The sequence below is a fragment of the Phyllobates terribilis genome, unplaced genomic scaffold, assembly GCF_046119375.1.
Source record: "Phyllobates terribilis strain yellow unplaced genomic scaffold, ASM4611937v1 Scaffold_1__5_contigs__length_1240528914, whole genome shotgun sequence".
Lineage (NCBI taxonomy): Eukaryota > Metazoa > Chordata > Amphibia > Anura > Dendrobatidae > Phyllobates > Phyllobates terribilis.
The window spans coordinates 1,231,499,164-1,231,517,858 of NW_027362761.1; the positions used below are offsets into that span (position 1 = coordinate 1,231,499,164).

Consider the following 18,695-nt stretch of genomic DNA (forward strand, 5'->3'; position numbering starts at 1 on the left):
TCTCCTCTTTGAGCATGAATCTATTATAACATGTACTGGGGTCCGGCTCCATGTGAGATGCAGCATCTCCTCCCCTCCTTTCCTTCCCTCTCCAGCGGTCGGGCAGGTTCCTTTCTTCTTACCATTATGCCTTCTGTATCACCTTTTTTGCCTTGTTCTTAGGTGTTTTCTATGAATTAGACACTAGATTATATCCTATGTTTAGGCTTTATTTTGTTTTTTGTTCTTTTGGCTCTATTTCATATTTTGTCTATTTCGATTGCACTGATGAAGGCCGCACTGGCCGAAACGTTTGTTGTTCTCCTGGACGGCATTAAAAATGATTCTGCTTCAAAGTAACCACATTGAGTGTTGAGGTTTTACCATAGCAGGTGGGAGAAGCTGCTCCTGAGGCTGCTCCTGACGCTGGTCCTGAGGCTGCTCCTGAGGCTGGTCCTGAGGCTGCTCCTGAGACTGGTCCTGAGACTGGTCCTGAGACTGCTCCTGAGGCTGCTCCTGAGGCTGCTCCTGAGGCTGCTCCTGAGGCTGCTCCTGATGCTGCTCCTGATGCTGCTCCTGAGGCTGTTCCTGAGGTTGCTCCTGACGCTGCTCCTGACGCTGCTCCTGACGCTGCTCCTGACGCTGCTCCTGAGGCTGCTCCTGAGGCTGTTCCTGATGCTGCTCCTGACGCTGCTCCTGAAGCTGCTCCTGACGCTGCTCCTGACGCTGCTCCTGACGCTGCTCCTGAGGCTGCTCCTGATGCTGCTCCTGAAGCTGCTCCTGACGCTGCTCCTGACGCTGCTCCTGACGCTGCTCCTGACGCTGCTCCTGACGCTGGTCCTGACGCTGCTCCTGACGCTGCTCCTGACGCTGCTCCTGACGCTGCTCCTGACGCTGCTCCTGAAGCTGCTCCTGACGCTGCTCCTGACGCTGCTCCTGACGCTGCTCCTGACGCTGCTCCTGAGGCTGCTCCTGACGCTGCTCCTGAAGCTGGTCCTGAGGCTGCTCCTGATGCTGCTCCTGATGCTGCTCCTGACGCTGCTCCTGAGGCTGCTCCTGAGGCTGTTCCTGAGGTTGCTCCTGACGCTGCTCCTGACGCTGCTCCTGACGCTGCTCCTGAGGCTGTTCCTGAGGCTGCTCCTGACGCTGCTCCTGACGCTGCTCCTGAGGCTGCTCCTGAGGCTGCTCCTGAGGCTGCTCCTGAGGCTGCTCCTGATGCTGCTCCTGACGCTGCTCCTGAGGCTGCTCCTGAGGCTGCTCCTGACGCTGCTCCTGACGCTGCTCCTGACGCTGCTCCTGAGGCTGCTCCTGAGGCTGCTCCTGAGGCTGCTCCTGGATACTGAGCGATGTTAGCTAGGAGGTTGTGGCTGTGTTAGTGAACCAACATCATCACGTCCTATCCGAAAACAACTGACAACTTCTGTTACTGTACGGGCTACTCCACTCCCTTTCTTTGGCAGCCGCACAGCGATACGCCTTGTTGATAAGGCCCAGAAAGAGCAGGTGCTCCAGTGGATGGCAAGCTCTGCTTCCAGTAGCCTCTCCTCTTCTTCCTCCACCTCAGCATCACACGCAGTACAGTCCACAGAGGTGGCACCCCAATTACCCATGTTTCCCCAGCGTCACAACTGACCAACTGCCGACTGTAGGGAAGCACAGATGGGCGAGTCTGTAAAACTGTTCACCCATTCTATACCATGGGCATCAGAGGTGTACTCCAAACAGTCACAGAGTCAAAGGGAGGAAAGCATCTGCATCGATGCCCAAACATTTTTTATGTTGGATCCGAGGCAGGATGGAGTAGGGTCCGAACAGCATCCTGACCTTCGTCACCAGACGTTAACCAACAAGGAGGGAGGTGATGCTCATGAGACTTAGATACTTGAGGCGCACACAGACTGTGCTGTGCTGTCAGAGCAAGAAGAGGAGGAGGGTAACTCTCAGGGCAAGGAATTGGAGAACAGAGAGGATGATGATGAGGTTGTAGATCCCACTGTGTGTGAACCCAGAGGCATGCAGCTGAGAAGCTCATCTGAGGAGGTGGAGGAAGAAGATGAGTGTGACATGCAGAAGAAGTGCTGTCGCAGAGTGTGACATGCAGAAGTAGTGCTGTCGCAGAGTGTGACATGCAGAAGTAGTGCTGTTGTAGAGTGTGACATGCAGAAGAAGTGCTGTCGCAGAGTGTGACATGCAGAAGTAGTGCTGTTGTAGAGTGTGACATGCAGAAGTAGTGCTGTTGCAGAGTGTGACATGCAGAAGTAGTGCTGTTGCTTTAAAAGCATTCAGCAACTATTAGAAGTAACACAAGCAAAGTAGACAGGAAGTGTTGTGCTTCAGAAGCATCCAGCAACTAGAGGGGTTAACACAGTCACAAAGGACAGGGAGTGTTTTAGCAGAGCCCTTGGGGGATTGTGGGGAAGTTGTTTACTGTCTGGCTGGAGCCGAAAAGAAGAGTGGCTTATTGTCTGTATACCACAGAAGTGCCCCTGCAAGTGAAAAGGATTCAAGTCAAGAGTGAAGCTAAGCACAGGTCAGGTAGAGTTCCTGAACTAGCAGCTGTCAGGCAGAAAGATAAGGACTGGAAGAAATGGTGTCACAGGGATCATCTCCCTCAGCAAACCCTCACCCCCTCCTCCATCCCACTGTGCTGTAAAGAGTGCGGTGTTCATTAATGTGCCTTTGCATTAGAACTGGGCTGTCCTGTACTACTGGTAACACTGTGAGCTGCTGTGCTGCTAAGGAAACTGTACTGTTTGTCACTGGAGCCTGTTGCTCATAAGACTTAACTTGCACTGGCTGTGCGGCTTCTTATTAAATGCTACTGTTCTACTGTTTATGAGGACTCTTATCAAGTGTACTCTGCCCTCTCTCAGCACTGCAGCCAGCCCTCGTTCCCGCAGTTGTGGTCATGTAAAAGATTGTTTCATCCTGCGCATGACAAAGCTAAGAGGTGTAACTCCACCATCTCCAATTTGTTGGCCACGGAAATGGTGCCTTTCCACCTGGTAGATATAGACGGTTTCCGAAAACTGATGGGCGTTGCAGTCCCCCAGTACCAGTTGCCCAGTCGTCATTACTTCTCTAAGAAAACTGTGCCTGTGCTACAACAGCATGTCGCAGACAACATCACCAGCTCCTTGTCTAAATCTACATGTGGCAGGGTGCATTTCACCACAGACAAGTGGACGAGTAAGCATGGCCAAGGGCACTACATCTCGCTGACTGGGCACTGGGTGACTCTGCTGGCTGTGGGGGCAGGCGGGGAAGGGGCTGCTCCACAAATCTTGTAATCCCCAAGGCTTGCAGAACAAACCTCTGTATAGAACGCTTCCTGCGCTGCTTCTGCATCCTCCACCTCCTCTAGGGCCTCCACCTGCGCACTGAGGCTATGTGCCCACGTTGCATTTATGAAGCAGAAAATTTCTGCTGCATAAATGCAAGTCCTCTCCCGGAAAAACGCATGCGGAATTCCGCACGCGTTTATCGCGCATTTTTCGCGCGTTTATCACGCGTTTTCCACATGCGGAATTGCCTTGCGTTTTTTATGCATTGGACTAAGGCAATTCCGCTTGCGGAAACGCAAAATTAAATGACATGCTGCGGATTTTTGAACGCGGCATAAACGCTGCGGAAAAATCCGCAGCATGTGCATAGAACTTGCGGAATCCCATTGGGGACCATGGGGTGCGGATATACATGCGTTTTTCAAGCGTTTACGCTGCGGAAATTCCGCAGCATATACGCTTGAAAAATGCTACGTGGGCACACAGCCTCAATCTCTGCCATAACGAGACACGCGTTCCAAGGGTGCGGAGCGAGTACACACCACCTCCGTACAGCGTAGTCAGGGCTCACCGTAATCAGGCAGTCTTCAAATTAATATGCCTTGGAGATCGCAGTCATACAGGTGAAGAGTTGTGGACATCTCCTTGGCTGAGTTTGAGCAATGGCTGTCTCCGCTGAGCCTGGAGCCAGGGAAGGCCGTGTGTGATAATGGTACGAACCTGTTAGCGGCCCTAGGCCGAGGCAAGCTCGCACACGTGCCTTGCATGGCTCAGGTCCTCAACCTGGTGGAACAGCGATTTCTCCGCCACTATCCTGGCCTGGATGCGCTGCTGCAGAAAGCATGGTTGCTGTGTGCTCACTTCCGCTCATCGCACCCCACAGGTCATCGAGGAGAATTTCTGAACACATTACTGGATCTGCTTCTGCCCCCACACAAGGTAACCGTTCATCCTCGGGGCTATCCAAGCATTTTTTGGAAATCCACCGAAGAAATATGTTTTCATTAATAATACTTGGTATTGAACAAGTTAACCGTCCTAGAAGAGGCGGTGATTGGTATAAATCTATTGAGGGTCATCGGATACTTTTACTGATTGCACGCATTCCCATGGGCTCCGTTATCCTCCCGATCTTATGTGTTTTTATTGAATTTGTCCCTTTTCCTTTCTTCTTTCGTTCAGGTGGGGATTTGATCGGAGTATCTTGTCTCTTGTCTTTTTAGTACTTCTGTTCTTAAGCAATCAAGAAACAACACGTGTCCATTCCATGATTGGACTAATCAACTATCGTCTCTACACATATACTCTGTCTCATACTTGTGTCATATACCTATGACTATGGGCATGCTTGTCCGAAACGCCTAAGCTCGTTTTTTCCCCTCTTTTTTTTCCATTTTTGTCATTCATGTTGCATTTGTATTTTTTATTCTCATATTGATTAATACATTTCTAGTTTTTATAGATGGATTTTTTCCTTCCATCTTGTGCTTCCACAGTTCTGGCCCGGCATTTATTTTTTCTATGCATCGACTTTGTGTTCCGGTATTGATGACTGGTGAGCTGATATTTTATATTTCTTCATATGACAATATGTCATCCTTTAAGGATGGTTTTCTGCATATGGAGGAGTGTCCATTACTGCCCTACTCATTCTTAAGGGTTTAGAGGGAATATATCTGATGGGGGACAATAGGGCAAGAATGAAGAACAATTTTGAAGAAATAAAAGTACTGGTTTATTGGATTCATGAAATGTAAATCTGCAGAAAAAAGTAATTAGCCGAGAACTGGGAGCAACCAGAACACTTGGCTTGTTAGTAACCTATTTATTCCATACGTATAAGATAGGACGGCAATCCAACTGCATGGAAGAGGTGAGATGTCATCAATGAAGGGGGAGGTTCTAGGTAACTCAATGCAAGACAGTCTGGTGAGGTTCTAGATCAGTGTTTCTCAACTCCTGTCCTCAAGACTCACCAACCGATCACGTTTTCAAGATTTCCATTCACATTGCACAAGTGATGGAATTATCACCTGGGCAATACAAAGGAAATCCAGAAAACATGACCTGCTGGCGAGTCTTGAGGACAGGAGTTGAGAAACACTGATCTAGATGGAAGAGACTTGCACCTCACAGGCCACCGATCACAGGGAAAATCATGGCTATAAAGAGAAGGAGCCAGATGGTAGAGATTAGGAAAGTGGAGAGAGGGGAGAGGACGGAGGAGATTAAGAAGGTGGCGGGGAAGGCAGAGAGTGAGCAAATCGAGGAAAGAGAGGTCATGGCAAGCATAGTGGAGGAGGTGGAACATGGACGTGGATGACATTAGGTTTGATAAAGAAAATAGAAAGCGATGGAGAACTTGGTCAAAATAAAGGAGATGGTGGATAATAGGAATGTGGAGAAGATGGCATAGGAGGAGAGACATGTAAGAAAGGGAGAAGGAGAGAGAGGAATTGGAGGAGAAAGAACATGGTGGATATGATGGTGATTAAAAAGGCAAATGGGAGGGAAGAGATAGTAAATGTAGACTATGGTGGAGCTGAAGAAGATTAACAAGATTGAGATGATGTAGAGGGTGTAGGTGGAGGACATAACGGAGGAGGATTTGGAGAACACAAATAAGATTAAGGCAATGATGTACATGGAGGGATTGGAGGAGGTCAAAAATGCCGTGAAGATAGTAAATATGGAATGGAAACAATGGTGGAAATGAAATAGCCAGTTGACGTAAAGTACATGAAAGTAATGGAGGAAAGGAAGAAGACAGAGATGACCACCACATCATGTCCATAATCAAAGAGAAAATATTTTAGATCCCATAAGTTTAACTTAGTTTGAGAATATGAAGATCCCCTGTACAAGGTAGAAGGTTTTTCAGCATAAAGGTCTGCCATCTGCTCCACACCCATGCTCTGCTTGTGAGCCTTCACCAACCACCACCATTATCTTCTAGGTTCAGAATTGAATTAAGAGTCCATGATGTCCACATTTTCCATGAAAATCGGAAGTTGTACTGAGCAGAGTCTGAGATGTCCATATGTAATCCTGGCCTCATGGAGAACATCAAAACATCATATCTTGTATCTCATATGTCCTTGATGCTCCAACAGTAAGTCACAAGATGGCCGTCTCGTCTGCCCATGGCTGTAGGTTCTGCAATGCACAGAGCGAGGAGTTATGAGTACATAGAGGGTCCCGTGGAAGAGACTGCTGGAGACTTTTCTGGAAGGCTTCCTGCTGAAGCTGCATCATCATACGATTAGTCTGCTGGCGCTCAGATTCCCTTTCTTCAGCTGTCTGACGCCTGAGGACACAAATACATTCAATAAGTCGAAAAAAATGAAAAACTGCCCTGATTTACTACATAAGAAACAAGAAATGGGAATATATGTCGAGGAACAGTCACCCCAACGAGGATCAATCATTAATATGTAGATCAATCACCACTATGAAGGAACAGTCATCACTATGAGAATCAGTCATCACTATGAGGATCAGTCATCACTATGAGGGATCAGTCATCACTATGAGGGATCAGTCATCACTATGAGGATCAGTCACCACTATGAGGGATCAGTCATCACTATGAGGGATCAGTCATCACTATGAGGGATCAGTCACCACTATGAAGGATCAGTCATCACTATGAGGATCAGTCACCACTATGGGGATCAGTCACCACTATGAGGATCAGTCACCACTATGAGGATCAGTCACCACTATGAGGATCAGTCATCACTATGAGAATCAGTCACCACTATGAGGATCAGTCATCACTATGAGGATCAGTCATCACTATGAGGATCAGTCACCACTATGGGGATCAGTCACCACTATGAGGATCAGTCATCACTATGAGAATCAGTCACCACTATGAGGATCAGTCATCACTATGAGGATCAGTCACCACTATGAGGGATCAGTCATCACTATGAGGGATCAGTCATCACTATAAGGGATCAGTCATCACTATGAGGGATCAGTCACCACTATGAAGGATCAGTCATCACTATGAGGATCAGTCACCACTATGAGAATCAGTCATCACTATGAGGATCAGTCATCACTATGAGAATCAGTCATCACTATGAGGATCAGTCACCACTATGAGGGCCAGTCATCACTATGAGGATCAGTCACCACTATGAGGATCAGTCATCACTATGAGGATCAGTCATCACTATGAGAATCAGTCATCACTATGAGGATCAGTCACCACTATGAGGATCAGTCATCACTATGAGGGATCAGTCATCACTATGAGAATCAGTCATCACTATGAGGATCAGTCATCACTATGAGAATCAGTCATCACTATGAGGGTCAGTCATCACTATGAGAATCAGTCACCACTATGAGGATCAGTCATCACTATGAGGGATCAGTCACCACTATGAAGGATCAGTCATCACTATGAGGATCAGTCACCACTATGAGAATCAGTCATCACTATGAGGATCAGTCATCACTATGAGAATCAGTCATCACTATGAGGATCAGTCACCACTATGAGGGATCAGTCATCACTATGAGGATCAGTCATCACTATGAGGATCAGTCATCACTATGAGGATCAGTCATCACTATGAGGATCAGTCACCACTATGAGGATCAGTCATCACTATGAGGGCCAGTCATCACTATGAGGATCAGTCACCACTATGAGGATCAGTCATCACTATGAGGATCAGTCATCACTATGAGAATCAGTCATCACTATGAGGATCAGTCACCACTATGAGGATCAGTCATCACTATGAGGGCCAGTCATCACTATGAGGATCAGTCACCACTATGAGGATCAGTCATCACTATGAGGGATCAGTCATCACTATGAGAATCAGTCATCACTATGAGGATCAGTCATCACTATGAGAATCAGTCATCACTATGAGGGTCAGTCATCACTATGAGGATCAGTCATCACTATGAGGATCAGTCATCACTATGAGGATCAGTCATCACTATGAGGATCAGTCATCACTATGAGGGATCAGTCATCACTATGAGGATCAGTCATCACTATGAGGGATCAGTCATCACTATGAGGATCAGTCACCACTATGAGGGCCAGTCATCACTATGAGGATCAGTCACCACTATGAGGATCAGTCATCACTATGAGGGATCAGTCATCACTATGAGAATCAGTCATCACTATGAGGGATCAGTCATCACTATGAGGATCAGTCATCACTATGAGGGATCAGTCATCACTATGAGGATCAGTCACCACTATGAGGGCCAGTCATCACTATGAGGGATCAGTCATCACTATGAGGATCAGTCATCACTATGAGGGATCAGTCATCACTATGAGAATCAGTCATCACTATGAGGATCAGTCATCACTATGAGAATCAGTCATCACTATGAGGGTCAGTCATCACTATGAGAATCAGTCACCACTATGAGGGTCAGTCATCACTATGAGGGATCAGTCATCACTATGAGGGATCAGTCATCACTATGAGGATCAGTCATCACTATGAGAATCAGTCATCACTATGAGGATCAGTCATCACTATGAGGATCAGTCACCACTATGAGGGATCAGTCACCACTATGAGGATCAGTCATCACTATGAGGGATCAGTCATCACTATGAGGATCAGTCATCACTATGAGAATCAGTCATCACTATGAGGATCAGTCACCACTATGAGGGTCAGTCATCACTATGAGGATCAGTCATCACTATGAGAATCAGTCATCACTATGAGGATCAGTCATCACTATGAGGATCAGTCATCACTATGAGGATCAGTCATCACTATGAGAATCAGTCATCACTATGAGGATCAGTCATCACTATGAGGATCAGTCATCACTATGAGGATCAGTCATCACTATGAGAATCAGTCATCACTATGAGGATCAGTCATCACTATGAGAATCAATCATCACTATGAGGATCAGTCATCACTATGAGAATCAATCATCACTATGAGGATCAGTCATCACTATGAGGATCAGTCACCACTATGAGAATCAGTCATCACTATGAGGATCAGTCATCACTATGAGGATCAGTCATCACTATGAGGATCAGTCATCACTATGAGAATCAGTCATCACTATGAGGATCAGTCATCACTATGAGAATCAATCATCACTATGAGGATCAGTCATCACTATGAGAATCAATCATCACTATGAGGATCAGTCATCACTATGAGGATCAGTCATCACTATGAGGATCAGTCACCACTATGAGGATCAGTCATCACTATGAGGATCAGTCATCACTATGAGGATCAGTCATCACTATGAGAATCAGTCACCACTATGAGGGATCAGTCATCACTATGAGGGATCAGTCATCACTATGAGGGATCAGTCACCACTATGAAGGATCAGTAATCACTATGAGGATCAGTCACCACTATGAGGATCAGTCACCACTATGAGGATCAGTCACCACTATGAGGATCAGTCACCACTATGAGGATCAGTCATCACTATGAAGGATCAGTCACCACTATGAGGATCAGTCATCACTATGAGGATCAGTCACCACTATGAGGATCAGTCATCACTATGAGGGATCAGTCACCACTATGAGGATCAGTCATCACTATGAGGGATCAGTCACCACTATGAGGATCAGTCATCACTATGAGGATCAGTCATCACTATGAGGATCAGTCATCACTATGAGAATCAGTCACCACTATGAGGATCAGTCATCACTATGAGGATCAGTCATCACTATGAGGATCAGTCATCACTATGAGAATCAGTCACCACTATGAGGGATCAGTCATCACTATGAGGGATCAGTCATCACTATGAGGGATCAGTCACCACTATGAGGATCAGTCACCACTATGAGGGATCAGTCATCACTATGAAGGATCAGTAATCACTATGAGGATCAGTCACCACTATGAGGATCAGTCACCACTATGAAGGATCAGTAATCACTATGAGGATCAGTCATCACTATGAGGATCAGTCATCACTATGAGGGATCAGTCACCACTATGAGGATCAGTCATCACTATGAGGATCAGTCATCACTATGAGGATCAGTCACCACTATGAGGGATCAGTCATCACTATGAGGGATCAGTCACCACTATGAAGGATCAGTAATCACTATGAGGATCAGTCACCACTATGAGGATCAGTCATCACTATGAGGGATCAGTCATCACTATGAGGATCAGTCATCACTATGAGGATCAGTCACCACTATGAGGGATCAGTCATCACTATGAGGGATCAGTCATCACTATGAGGGATCAGTCACCACTATGAAGGATCAGTAATCACTATGAGGATCAGTCACCACTATGAGGATCAGTCATCACTATGAGGGATCAGTCACCACTATGAGGATCAGTCATCACTATGAGGGATCAGTCATCACTATGAGGATCAGTCATCACTATGAGGGATCAGTCATCACTATGAGAATCAGTCATCACTATGAGGATCAGTCACCACTATGAAGGATCAATTACTACTATGAGGGTCAGTCATCACTATGAGGATCAGTCATCACTATGAGGATCAGTCACCACTATGAGGATCAGTCATCACTATGAGGATCAGTCATCACTATGAGGATCAGTCATCACTATGAGGGATCAGTCACCACTATGAGGATCAGTCACCACTATGAGGATCAGTCATCACTATGAGGATCAGTCATCACTATGAGGATCAGTCACCACTATGAGGATCAGTCATCACTATGAGGATCAGTCACCACTATGAGAATCAGTCATCACTATGAGGATCAGTCATCACTATGAGGATCAGTCATCACTATGAGGGATCAGTCATCACTATGAGGATCAGTCATCACTATGAGGGATCAGTCACCACTATGAGAATCAGTCATCACTATGAGGATCAGTCATCACTATGAGGATCAGTCATCACTATGAGGGATCGGTCACCACTATGAGGATCAGTCATCACTATGAGGATCAGTCACCACTATGAGGATCAGTCATCAATATGAGGGATCAGTCATCACTATGAGAATCAGTCATCACTATGAGGATCAGTCACCACTATGAAGGATCAATTACTACTATGAGGGTCAGTCATCACTATGAGGATCAGTCATCACTATGAGGGATCAGTCACCACTATGAGGGTCAGTCATCACTATGAGGATCAGTCACCACTATGAGGATCAGTCATCACTATGAGGATCAGTCACCACTATGAGGATCAGTCATCACTATGAGGGATCAGTCATCACTATGAGGATCAGTCATCACTATGAGGATCAGTCATCACTATGAGGATCAGTCATCACTATGAGAATCAGTCACCACTATGAGGGATCAGTCATCACTATGAGAATCAGTCATCACTATGAGGATCAGTCATCACTATGAGGATCAGTCACCACTATGAAGGATCAATTACTACTATGAGGGTCAGTCATCACTATGAGGATCAGTCATCACTATGAGGGATCAGTCATCACTATGAGGATCAGTCACCACTATGAGGATCAGTCACCACTATGAGGATCAGTCATCACTATGAGGGATCAGTCACCACTATGAGGATCAGTCACCACTATGAGGATCAGTCACCACTATGAGGATCAGTCACCACTATGAGGATCAGTCATCACTATGAGGGATCAGTCATCACTATGAGAATCAGTCATCACTATGAGGATCAGTCATCACTATGAGGGATCAGTCACCACTATGAGGATCAGTCACCACTATGAGGATCAGTCATCACTATGAGGGATCAGTCATCACTATGAGAATCAGTCATCACTATGAGGATCAGTCATCACTATGAGGATCAGTCACCACTATGAAGGATCAATTACTACTATGAGGGTCAGTCATCACTATGAGGATCAGTCATCACTATGAGGGATCAGTCACCACTATGAGGATCAGTCACCACTATGAGGATCAGTCACCACTATGAGGATCAGTCACCACTATGAGGATCAGTCACCACTATGAGGATCAGTCATCATTATGAGGATCAGTCATCACTATGAGGGATCAGTCACCACTATGAGGATCAGTCACCACTATGAGAATCAGTCATCACTATGAGGATCAGTCATCACTATGAGGATCAGTCACCACTATGAGGATCAGTCATCACTATGAGGGATCAGTCATCACTATGAAGGATCAATTACTACTATGAGGGTCAGTCATCACTATGAGGGATCAGTCATCACTATGAGGGATCAGTCACCACTATGAGGATCAGTCACCACTATGAGGATCAGTCACCACTATGAGGATCAGTCATCATTATGAGGATCAATCACCACTATGAGGATCAGTCACCACTATGAGGATCAGTCACCACTATGAGGGATCAGTCATCACTATGAGGGTCAGTCACCACTATGAGGATCAGTCACCACTATGAGGATCAGTCACCACTATGAGGGTCAGTCATCACTATGAGGATCAGTCATCACTATGAGGGATCAGTCATCACTATGAGGGATCAGTCATCACTATGAGAATCAGTCATCACTATGAGGATCAGTCATCACTATGAGGGTCAGTCATCACTATGAAGGATCAGTCACCACTATGAGAATCAGTCATCACTATGAGGATCAGTCACCACTATGAGGGATCAGTCATCACTATGAGGATCAGTCATCACTATGAGGGTCAGTCATCACTATGAAGGATCAGTCACCTCTATGAGGATCAGTCATCACTATGAGAATCAGTCACCACTATGAGGGATCAGTCATCACTATGAGGGATCAATCATCACTATGAGGATCAGTCACCACTATGAGGATCAGTCATCACTATGAGGGCCAGTCATCACTATGAGGATCAGTCACCACTATGAGGATCAGTCATCACTATGAGGGATCAGTCATCACTATGAGGGATCAATCATCACTATGAGGATCAGTCACCACTATGAGGATCAGTCACCACTATGAGGGCCAGTCATCACTATGAGGATCAGTCACCACTATGAGGATCAGTCATCACTATGAGGAATCAGTCATCACTATGAGGGATCAGTCACCACTATGAGGGTCAGTCACCACTATGAGGGTCAGTCATCACTATGAGGGATCAGTCATCACTATGAGGGATCAGTCATCACTATGAGGGATCAGTCACCACTATGAGGATCAGTCATCACTATGAGGGATCAGTCATCACTATGAGGATCAGTCATCACTATGAGGGATCAGTCATCACTATGAGGGATCAGTCATCACTATGAGGATCAGTCATCACTATGAGGGATCAGTCATCACTATGAGGATCAGTCATCACTATGAGGGATCAGTCATCACTATGAGGATCAGTCATCACTATGAGGGATCAGTCATCACTATGAGGGATCAGTCATCACTATGAGGGATCAGTCATCACTATGAGGATCAGTCATCACTATGAGGATCAGTCATCACTATGAGGGATCAGTCATCACTATGAGGATCAGTCATCACTATGAGGGATCAGTCATCACTATGAGGATCAGTCATCACTATGAGGGATCAGTCATCACTATGAGGGATCAGTCATCACTATGAGAATCTGATGCGCCCCCTGGGCCATGTTGTGTAGCGTTGCGCACGCGGGGAATACCCGGAGCCGGATCCGATAGGGGTAGTAGTCCTCGTGGCGGTGACCCGGTCCGTGCCCAGGGTGGTCAAACTAAGTGGCGTTATTAGTATGATGGTATTTAGTGTCCGACTACGCCACCTGTTGAATGCGGCTATTAAGCCGCCGCTGCAGGGCAGACCGCTGAGGCCGGTGGTACTGTTATGCAGCGTGGATGGTATAACCCCCAACGGGAGGGGTATAGCCTCAGGGCAGCTGGTGAAGCAGGAAAAGATGACAGTGGTAGTGGTGGTGTGACAAGGAAGCTCAGAGACGTGCAATTGCAGTTTTCACAGCTTTACTCACAGTTCTTTATCAGGTCCCTTGTGCACAGTTAGGACCACCCGAGCCGTGCTGCGTCCACCAGGTGCGGGACTCGGCCAACTCCCAGGCAGTTCCAGAGCGTGGTCCAAGGCTCCCCTCTCTTCCTTTCTACTGGCCGTCCCCACCAGGGATCCACCTTTGTCCAGCTCCCTCGGGCCTTCTGGTGGTGAAACCTTTTCCGGTTTCCCTGACCCTATATGGTATGCCTTCCTGGTAGATATGGCGAGGGGTCGCGCCAAAACTTGTCCACGACCTCCGGTTCCTGGCTAAGGATAATTGGCCTCCACCAGTTTGGGATCCGGCACCCTGTTCTGCCAACCCTTCACCCGTTATTCCGTGGGATCTTAGGGTTCCCTCTTTTCTTGCGTCTCTGGGCCTTTTCTGGTGTTTCTGTTCCTTCTTCCTCTTACTTCTCTCTCTCTCTGCTTCAGGCCTCCTCTCCAGGCCTGGCTCTGGAGCTGGGCCCAGACTGAGCCACAGCTCCCTGTCAGCCCTCTCTGGCTGAGCTCCTCTCTGAACAAACCCTGATCTAAGATGGTGCCCACCTTATATACTCCCTTCTGACACCCGAGCCCAGGTGACCAGCACCCAATGGGCTCCTACCTATGCTCAGAGACCCACCCCTATCTGCTCCTACACCACTGGGTATTCCACCCCCCTCCCCACTCCAGCCAGGGACAGAGGCTGTCGTACCTGCACATCTATCTGGTGGGAGTACCGTTGATCTGTCCCCCGGAAATGGGGTGAGTGTAGTGTATGCAGCTAACTGAGCTCCGTTCCACACTCCATCCTTACCCGGGAGTGGAATACCACACCTCTGGTTCGAGGTGCAATACCCCTGTAGCAACCGAGTCCTCAGGGTGCTACAAATCAGTCATCACTATGAGGATCAGTCACCACTATGAGGATCAGTCACCACTATGAGGGCCAGTCATCACTATGAGGATCAGTCACCACTATGAGGATCAGTCACCACTATGAGGATCAGTCATCACTATGAGGATCAGTCATCACTATGAGGATCAGTCACCACTATGAGGGTCAGTCATCACTATGAGGGTCAGTCATCACTATGAGGATCAGTCACCACTATGAGGATCAGTCATCACTATGAGGGCCAGTCATCACTATGAGGGTCAGTCATCACTATGAGGATCAGTCACCACTATGAGGATCAGTCACCACTATGAGAATCAGTCACCACTATGAGAATCAGTCACCACTGTCGGGGTAAAAGAGAATATATATATTTGTAACTTTTATACTTTTGTAACTTTTATACGCTTTTTTGCTAATGTACTAACCACCATTTTGTGTCTTATAACAATAAGCTTTCCTTGCTACGTAATACTCAAATCGAAACTTAAACTAAGACAGTTCCAGTGTTGCCAAGACTTATTTCAGAGAAACGAAACAAGATTATAAGCTGAGGGCTGCAATATCTGCCCAGAGACTGAGATAAGGAGATGTGGACCAATCAGGAGTGGCCAGACACTGGACTTTCATGGCTTACCCCGCCCCGGACAACCCCTTTCCCCTCCCCATTATGTAGTGTATTTAGTTTTGTGTATGTAGGAATAAACATAGAACATTGCTGAGAACGTTGTCTGTAGTAGTCTTTTGAGCGTGCTCTGAGTTTGAACCAGCTTGTTGTCTGACTCATTCTTTGAATGGTTGACCCATGCTCATAGCCTTAATTTGGAGTGACTGGAGGACGAGTGGAATGTCATCACGACCCTCACAAATGGCGCTCAACGTGCGGCGTGGCTAGCGGTACGCCGCCCTCCCGGACCCATATCGCTGATTTCCCTGGTGGTGACCGCGGTGGCTGAATTTGAGGCCTGATCAACCTCCATCGAACACGGTAAGTTGAGATGTATTTTATATGTCTCACTTGCCTGTGTGTCAGCCGCAGCGGTTCCTGTTGGGTTGTCAGGTTGGATCTGGGTGGGTGATCGGTCGAGTGGTGAGACCTCAGGCGTCCCGCACCACGTCCTGAACCAGCAAGTGTTAAAACGAGTGACGTCGCATGCCTGCGCGTGCTCGTGTGCACACCACCTCCTCCTCCCCCGGTCACTGTACTTTTCTTAGATAGCTGCCTCCCGTAACTGATAGTCGAGGTTTCAAAGCATTCCTGAATTGTAGTGTAAGGGAGAAAGAATCTGACGAATTGAGGTGTACTCTTCGTCTTATACAGAGAAACCTCATAAGGAGGTGTTGTGCTGTCAGAATCTGTGACGAATTGAGGAGTGCTCTTCGTCTAACACAGAGACTGCTGTAAAGTCAAGGTTAAGAAACTGTGTATTGAGGTGTCTCTACACTGTCGGGTGGTGCTGTGGTAGGAAAGGAGATAGATTGAGGTGTCTCTCTATCTCATCAGTGTATTGAGGTGTCTCTACACTGTCGGGTGGTGCCGTGGTAGGAAAGGAGATAGATTGAGGTGTCTCTCTATCTCATCAGTGTATTGAGGTGTCTCTACACTGTCGGGTGGTGCCGTGGTAGGAAAGGAGATAGATTGAGGTGTCTCTCTATCTCATCAGTGTATTGAGGTGTCTCTACACTGACGGGTGGTGACCTGTAGTCAGGGTGCCGTGGTGAGTCGCACTGTAAAGTCGCCATTCAAGGCTAGGAAAGGAGTTAGATTGAGGTGTCTCTCTATCTCATCAGTGTATTGAGGTGTGCTCTACACTGAGGAGTGGCGACCTGTGGACTGCACCAGTGATCTGAGTCGCGACAGATCATTGCATTCTATAAGAAAATGTTGCGTATATTCAAATTTGAAAGATCTCGTAAGTTGCGGAATGCTGCTGTGGGAGTTAAGCCAATTAGTGGAGTTTCGGGAAGGCAAGAAGGCAAGAAGAATGTTAGGAATTTGTATAACATGATAAGCTTATCCAGTACAGGCAGGCTTTAGTTTTCAGTGTAGAAAGAATGTGTTACACAGAAATTGGGAAAGCTGGGTGAGGACTTCTGCACCAGGCTCAGGCACATCTTAGAGTAGATGGTGCAGGGGGGAACAGAGAATGCCGAGCCTTTGTTCGGATACATGAAAGCTGCAGAATGTGATTTGTTATGTGACCCTAAATTGGCCGTAACCCCGTTGATGCCTGTCACTACACCTTTCCCTGCCCCCAAGGACAATCCCACCCCCACTCCCCCCTCCAACGGCCATCTTACTACACCTTTCCCTGCCCCCAAGAACAATCCCACTTCCACTCTAACTCCTCCCTCCCACGGCCATCTTGCTACACCTCTTACTTGTTGTGGGAGGCCCAGAAAGCCCCAATCCGGCCTATATCCACTACTAGATCCGTCCGGTGCATATTACCAGCCACCAGCACAGGTGGAAAAGCCCGCAGTCCCAGAGCACCCATCTGAAACTAATGTGACACCCTCTGCTCCAGTCCACGATGCTGAGACGCTTTCCCTGTTTCCTATGGGAGTCACCCACAACCCTGGGGATATCCTCCTCAACTCCCCAGAATTTCAGGCCAGACTGCTCTCCCTCCGCCAACATACTGTTACTCAAGATGATACGAAGCCAGATGAGGGATGGGCTCAAGATACTCCAGCCCCCCCCCACTCCTTTACCCCATACGTCTCCTATGGCATCCTTCACCCCACATCCATTACCCGTACTCCGGCCCTTGCTCCAAGCAACTGCTGAAAGAACCCCACCCCCCAGCCCCTCAGAAGTCTGGGACCCCTGCCGCTCCCGGAATCTAGTAGACCCATCAGGACGCCCTGTCACTCTGTCAATAGGCTATGGTGACATCCTTACACACCGGGTGGGGGCCATAGTCAACCCTGCAAACACCTGTATGAGCCATGTTGGAGGATTGGCTCGCAAAATTTCCCTTACTGCTGGTTCTACTCTGGCTGCAGAATGCCAGGCTCACTTAGCCGAAACGGAGAGCTTTCAGAAGGCCATGGATTCCACAAAAGCAGGATCTCTTAGTACGTATGAATCCGGCCTAGAATACATGAAACAGTTAAAAGCCTGGGCTCAGGATCGCTTGTCAGATCAAGCTGGGTCTGTATAAGATGTTCAACAAGACCCTGATGAATCTGTGGAAAGATATGCTGCAAGACTCAGCATGCATTTTGAGGATCTCGGATACAGTCCTCACGTCAAGACGCAGGCCGCCCTGTTGGTTCAGGCCCTAGTAGATGGCCTACAAGACGCTCTCAGAGATGAAGTCCTGAGAGTACGGCCCGAGATTCATTCTTCTTCTTTCAACGACGCGGTGGACATCGTTAAAGCTTTCCAAAAATCAATGCTAAAAATGGAAAAGGATACTAAGCCAAAGAAGAAAACCGCTCCTGCCATGGTATATCAAGCTCAAGAAAGCTACCCACCCCCTGGCAACCAACATGGAATCAAGTGGGTAATGGTTAAAGGCACAGGTGATGATACTCCTCCCACATATAGAAAACAAGACAGAAGAGATGACAAGGGACCATCTAGAAACAGAAGACAATCTCGTGATTCTGAAGGACGAATGTT

The 18,695-nt window shown here is 47.3% G+C and overlaps 1 protein-coding gene across 1 annotated transcript in view; it reads right to left on the reverse strand.

The window, feature by feature from the left end:
* Positions 1-4,974: 4,974 nt before the first annotated feature.
* Positions 4,975-18,695, reverse strand: part of TLX2 (T cell leukemia homeobox 2) — a 149,070-nt gene continuing 135,349 nt past the window's right edge. The window contains exon 3 of the mRNA XM_073657885.1: positions 4,975-6,570. Within this exon, the coding sequence (XP_073513986.1) occupies positions 6,381-6,570 (190 nt within the window). The 3' untranslated portion in view covers positions 4,975-6,380. The remainder of the gene's footprint in view (positions 6,571-18,695) is intronic.